The sequence below is a fragment of the Oncorhynchus nerka genome, linkage group LG3, assembly GCF_034236695.1.
Source record: "Oncorhynchus nerka isolate Pitt River linkage group LG3, Oner_Uvic_2.0, whole genome shotgun sequence".
In the NCBI taxonomy this organism is placed as follows: Eukaryota; Metazoa; Chordata; class Actinopteri; order Salmoniformes; family Salmonidae; genus Oncorhynchus; species Oncorhynchus nerka.
The window spans coordinates 26,030,676-26,036,675 of NC_088398.1; the positions used below are offsets into that span (position 1 = coordinate 26,030,676).

The window sequence follows — 6,000 nt, forward strand, 5'->3', positions numbered from 1 at the left end:
CTCACCTGACTCTACTACATCCTCATCAACCTCATTTCATTGGCCTCCATCTGTCTCTCTTTCCCCCGGTGGCCGAGCCACTTAAAGAAACGTGACAAAAAGTACTACCAGGATGGAACCGTCGCTAAAGGGGTCAGCGCTTTTTAAGAGACACCTGGGATATAGCTCTGGGATAGGTCCAGACAGAAGGTCTGGTCCTGCCATGTTTTCCATTTATTTTCTCTACACCTGGAGGGGGGGATATGAACTGACGAGGGGAGGTTGTTTTAGGTGAGAACACCAGACAGGCAGCAGAGTGCAGACAGACAGGTAGAGAGCAGGGCATTGTGGGGAGGCCAGGGACTATCAGCAAACTCCATATCAAAGTTCAAACGTAGGGTACTGCAGAAGTATTAGTGTTATACATGTCTATTTTTAAAGAGGACTTTATAAATACAAGATACATTTTTGATGCAACCTCCATTATCCTACTAAGAGTTGCTGAATATCTCTTCGTCCTCAGAAGAGTCATATCTAACAGAAGGGGTAAGGCATAAGGCCAGCAATCTTTTAAATATATTATTTTGTTTCAACCATCAACACATTTTTACAAAATCAAATGTAAACGGAACTACTTATGTCAAAATGCATTTGTATTACGTTCTTAGAAAGCCATTCATTGCCTCAAGAAGACATGTCTCCTCACCACATGCTGTAAATCTGTGATGGTCTATATTTTGCAGTTTATTGGTCTGATATGCATCTGTAACCACTGTATGCAGATTACAGTGGAAGAGACATGAGCCAAGTTCAGCAATTTTCATCAGAAACCACAGTATGGGCTTCAATATCAATATTAAAATCAACAAAGTGTTCCTGGTGTCTGAGTTAGAGCATCAAATAACAGCATTTCATCTGTGGTGTAAAAGGCAATACATATCATGGCAACCAAAATAAGCACAGAAAAACACATCATATTTACTTTGAAAAACAGATTTACATAACTCAATTCTGACACTTACAATACCGTTTTCCAAAAAAGCAGAACCATTTTTTCCTAAAACAATATTACCGCTTTATAATAAGCCCAATTCCAGAATGTATGTCAACGCAGAATATGAATTTGATATTATCTATAGCTTCGATCAGTTAAATTATGTCAGCTCTGAACAGTGCCAGTGAGGCTCTCACCTGCTTAAGGATCTGTGCAGCCATTTCGTGGCTGCAATCGAAAATAATGCGAAACTCCCGTCCTCTCTTCATCTCCTTGAGGAGAGGCCTGGTGTCCTCACCGTCAAGAGGGAGCTGGCGAATTTTTAGCCTGATGTTATACCTGGAGGGGGCCATTATCAGTTCCTGTAGTCTAATAAGACCTTTAGGAAACAAACATCAGAAAGCTAACAGCCACGCACAACATCATTCAACTGTCAACACACACATATCAAGAACAATTAACTAAATTAATATTTTGCTTCTTGTAAAGTGTCATTTAGTTGTTTGGTGGTTGATGTTACACATATCACATTTATCAGACAAAAGTATCACCATTCAAAAGTATATACTGTAGAGTATTACAAATCCTAAGTTTCCGGAAAGCTTTGTATCGCTACGATTGGACTTAAGCTGATCTCAGTAGTACGAAGCTTTCGAGAAACTCACCCCCCATTAGTTAGAAAACGTCATACTCCCACCTGTACTGTCATCATATACGACTGTGGCTGTTTTCCACTTCAGGAACTGCACCAAATCCAAGATGCCGTAGCTGAGAGAAGAGTAATCGGGGTACAGGTTGGCGTAAAATGTGTCCCTGTTGTCCATAGGGTGATGTTTCCATCGCACCTGGATGTGTGGTACTTCCAACGCATTGCAGATGGACTGGACGGCGTTTGAGGACGAGCTATGTGACGGCCCAAATATTGCCACGACACCTAAAGACAGTTGGTCACAGGCTAGAATGGCAAGAACAGAGAGAGAGTTAACTCTAGGAAAGACACCATATCATGTCATGACGTTCAACAAGTGAGATGAAAAATGTATTTGGTGAATTATCAACAACAAAAAATCTATATGGATAATTTTGTCACGACAAAAAAAAATGCTTGTAGACTTATATGTCTACTAGAATAAATCCTGGTTTCAGAGTGCAGTTAATGAACTAACATCAAACAAAATCCCACTATTAAAAATCTAAAACAGCCAAGTATATAATAATGCACTATGAGTTAAACTAATGAAACCCCTTGCCATAAAGACCTGTAATAAACCTTTAGGTAGATTTGTTATGGTCTGCTGTCGTCCAATGGCCTTGCTTCCATCCATTCCACAGCGTGGCCATTGGCCGTAATCCCTGGGCAAACAAAGTGCATGTCACTCACCTTTTCTCGACGCTTCAAAACTGTCGTAGATATTAATCCTCTGTATGTCGTACGTTAACGTCGTGTTGGGCAATAAAGTCCTGTTTCTGTTGATGTTGTTCACTGCAAATTTAAAGGCAAGCTCCTCTGGGCTGACAAGCGGCACTGGTCCCTCTGTTTGTTCGAAAATCCCCCCTGAGAAAAAGGAGACAGTCACATTAGCTCAAGGCCAACTGGTCTGGAACACAGTTGTCTGAAACAACTGCCAAAATTCTTAAGGGGTTTTGCACTAAACACTGGCAGTGGACTAGATTGTGTACATTAGAGCCGACATTAGATTTGCTCTGTAAACAGACAGAAAGCCACACTCCATTTCAGGGAATGCTGTGAATACCAACAGCAGCTTTGATATCTGCTGCAGTAATGGAAGAGAGTGAGGAGAGTGGAAAGGCTCCAAAAGAACAGGAGCTCAGCTTCTCCTCTACTCCATTGTCCTTTTAGTTCACTTTAAAACAAAGGTGGATCAGATAACTTGGAGTAGGTACTAGACTACTCAGGTATAATAGAAAATGTTGAATGAATTCACTATTACTATCACTAAATTGAGCATGTTGTATTTAGGGCCCTTGGTATTGCCGTATTGTATCAGTTAGATATGAAGAGCATAAGTTTATGTGTAAAAAAATTATCAAACTAAATACGATCAACTTTTTCTTCTTTTTATTTAAGAACACCAATTAGAGTACATCTCGAAACATAAACAACATGAGTGTGCATGTACAGTTGAAGTTGGAAGTTTACAAACACCTCAGCCAAAAACATTTAAATTCAGTTTTTCACAATTTCTGACATTTAATCCTAGTAAAAATGCCCTGTTTTTGGTCAGTTAGGATCACCACTTTATTTTAAGAATGTGAAATGTCAGAATAATAGTAGAAATGATTTAATTCAGCTTTTAGTTCTTTCATCACATTACAAGTTGGTCAGAAGTTTACATACACTCAATTAGTATTTGGTAGTATTGCCTTTAAATTGTTTAACTTGTGTTAAATGTTTCGGGTAGCCTTCCACAAGTTTCCCCAATAAGTGAATTTTGGCCCAATCCTCCTGACAGAGCTGGTGTAACTGAGTCAGCTTTGTAGGCCTCTTTGCTCGCACACACTTTTTCAGTTCTGCCCACCCATTTTCTATAGGATTGAGGTCAGGGCTTTGTGATTGCCACTCTAATACCTTGACTTTGTTGTCCTTAAGCCATTTTGCCACAACTTTGTAAGTAGTCTTGGGGTCATTGTCCATTTGGAAGACTCATTTACGACCAAGCTTTAACTGATGTCCTGAGATGTTGCTTCAATATATCCACATTATTTTCCTACCTCGTGATGCCATCTATTTTGTGAAGTGCACCAGTCCCTCCTGCAGCAAAGCAACCCCACAACATGATTCTGCCACCCCCAGTGCTTCAGGGTTGGGATGGTGTTCTTCGGCTTGCAAGCCTCCCCCTTTTTCCTCCAAACATAACGATGGTCATTATGGCCAAACAGTTCTATTTTTGTTTCATCAGACCAGATAATTTCTCCAAAAAGTACGATCTATGTCCCCATGTGCAGTTGCAAACCATGGTTTGGCTTTTTTAATGGCGGTTTTGGAGCAATGGCATCTTCCTTGCTGAGCAGCCTTTCAGGTTATGTCGATATAGGACTCAATTTACTGTGGATATAGATACTTTTGTACCCGTTTCCTCCAGCATCTTCACAAGGTCCTTTGATGTTGTTCTGGGATTTATTTGCACTTTTCACACCAAAGTACATTCATCTCTAGGAGAAAGAACGCATCTCCTCCCTGAGCGGTATGATGGCTGCGTGGTCCCATGGTGTTTATACTTCCATACTATTGTTTGTATAGATGAACATGGCACCTTCAGCCATTTGGAAATTGCTCCCAAGGATGAACCGGATTTGTGGAGGTCGACAATTTGTTTTCTGAGGTCTTGGCTGATTTCTTCTGATTTTCCCATTATGTCAAGCAAAGAGGCACTGAGTTTGAAGGTAGGCCTTGAAATATATCCACAGGTACACCTCCAATTGACTCAAATGATGTCAATTAGCCTATCAGAAGCTTCTGCCCCACTGGAATTGTGATACAGGGAATTATAAGTGAAATAATCTGTCTTTTAAAAATTGTGGGAAAAAATGACTTGTGTCATTGTGTAGATGTCCTAAACGACTTGCCAAAACTATAGTTTGTTAACAAGAAATTTGTGGAGTGGTTGAAAAACCTGAGTGTATGTCAACTTCTGACTTCAAATGTCTCAAAATAAGGCAGAACAAAAACTGACCAAAAACTTGGCTCTTATTGATACACCTTCCCATCCATATCTCAGTGTTTTCCCTGGAGAATCAGCACCTACTGATACCTCCCAACAAGCCACTGCCAGTGGTCAACGGAATCACAGACCTCTGCTGCTACAGTGCCTTCAGAAAGTATTCACACCCCTTGTTGTTTTTCACGTTGTTGCGTTACAAAGTGGGGAAAACAAAATCAATATTATTGGAAAATAAACCACTACTATATCATGATTAGATAAGTATTCAACACCCTGGATGAATAAATGTTAGAATAACCTCAAGTCAAATCACATTGTATTTGTCACATACACATGGTTAGCAGATGTTAATGCAAGTGTAGCAAAATGCTTTTGCTTCTAGTTTGTAAGTCGCTCTGGATAAGAGCGTCTGCTAAATGACTTAAATGTTAAATGTAGTTCCGTCCATGCAGTAATATCTAACAAGTAATCTAACCTAACAATTTCACAACATTACCTTATACACACAAGTGTAAAGGAATGAATAAGAATATGTACATAAAAATATGGATGAGCGATGGCCGAACGCCATAGATGCTATAGAGTACATTATATACATATGAGATGAGAAATGTAGGATATGTAAACATTATTAAAGTGGCGTTATTTAAAGTTGCTAGTGATACATTTATTACATACATTTTTCATTATTAACGTGGCTAGAGATGAGTCAGTATGTTGGCAGCAGCCACTCAATGTTAGTAATGGCTGTTTAACAGTCTGATGGCCTTGGGTTTTTCAGTCTCTCGGTCCCCGCTTTGATGCACCTGTACTGACCTCGCCTTCTGGATGATAGCGGGGTGGTTGTTGCCCTTGATGATCTTTATGGCCTTCCTGTGACATCGGGTGGTGTAGGTGTCCTGGAGGGCAGGTAGTTTGACCCTGTGATGCGTTGTGCAGACCTCACTACCCTCTGGAGAGCCTTACGGTTGTGGGCGGAGCAGTTGCCGTATCAGGCGGTGATACAGCCCGACAGGATGCTCTCGATTGTGCATCTGTAAAAGTTTGAGTGTTTTTGGTGACAAGCCGAATTTCTTCAGCCTTCTGAGGTTGAAGAGGCTCTGCTGCGCCTTCTTCACCATGCTGTCTGTGTGAGTGGACCATTTCAGTTTGTCTGTGATGTGTACGCCGAGGAACTTAAAACTTTCCACCTTCTCCACTACTGTCCCGTCGATGTGGATAGGAGGCTGCTCCTTCTGCTGTTAACTGAAGTCCACAATCATCTCCTTTGTTTTGTTGACATTGAGTGTGAGGTTATTTTCCTGACACCACACTCCGAGGGCCCTCACCTCCTCCCTGTAGGCC

The 6,000-nt window shown here is 40.8% G+C and overlaps 1 protein-coding gene across 1 annotated transcript in view; it reads right to left on the reverse strand.

Annotated features, from left to right (window-relative positions):
- grik3 (glutamate ionotropic receptor kainate type subunit 3) overlaps positions 1-1,870 on the reverse strand; it is a 58,136-nt gene extending 56,266 nt beyond the window's left edge. Inside the window, exons 1-2 of the mRNA XM_065010309.1 lie at positions 1,671-1,870; positions 1,171-1,352 (exon numbers count right to left, since the gene is read on the reverse strand). Coding sequence (XP_064866381.1) covers positions 1,171-1,352; positions 1,671-1,797 — 309 coding nt within the window. The 5' untranslated portion in view covers positions 1,798-1,870. The remainder of the gene's footprint in view (positions 1-1,170; positions 1,353-1,670) is intronic.
- Positions 1,871-6,000: the final 4,130 nt, after the last annotated feature.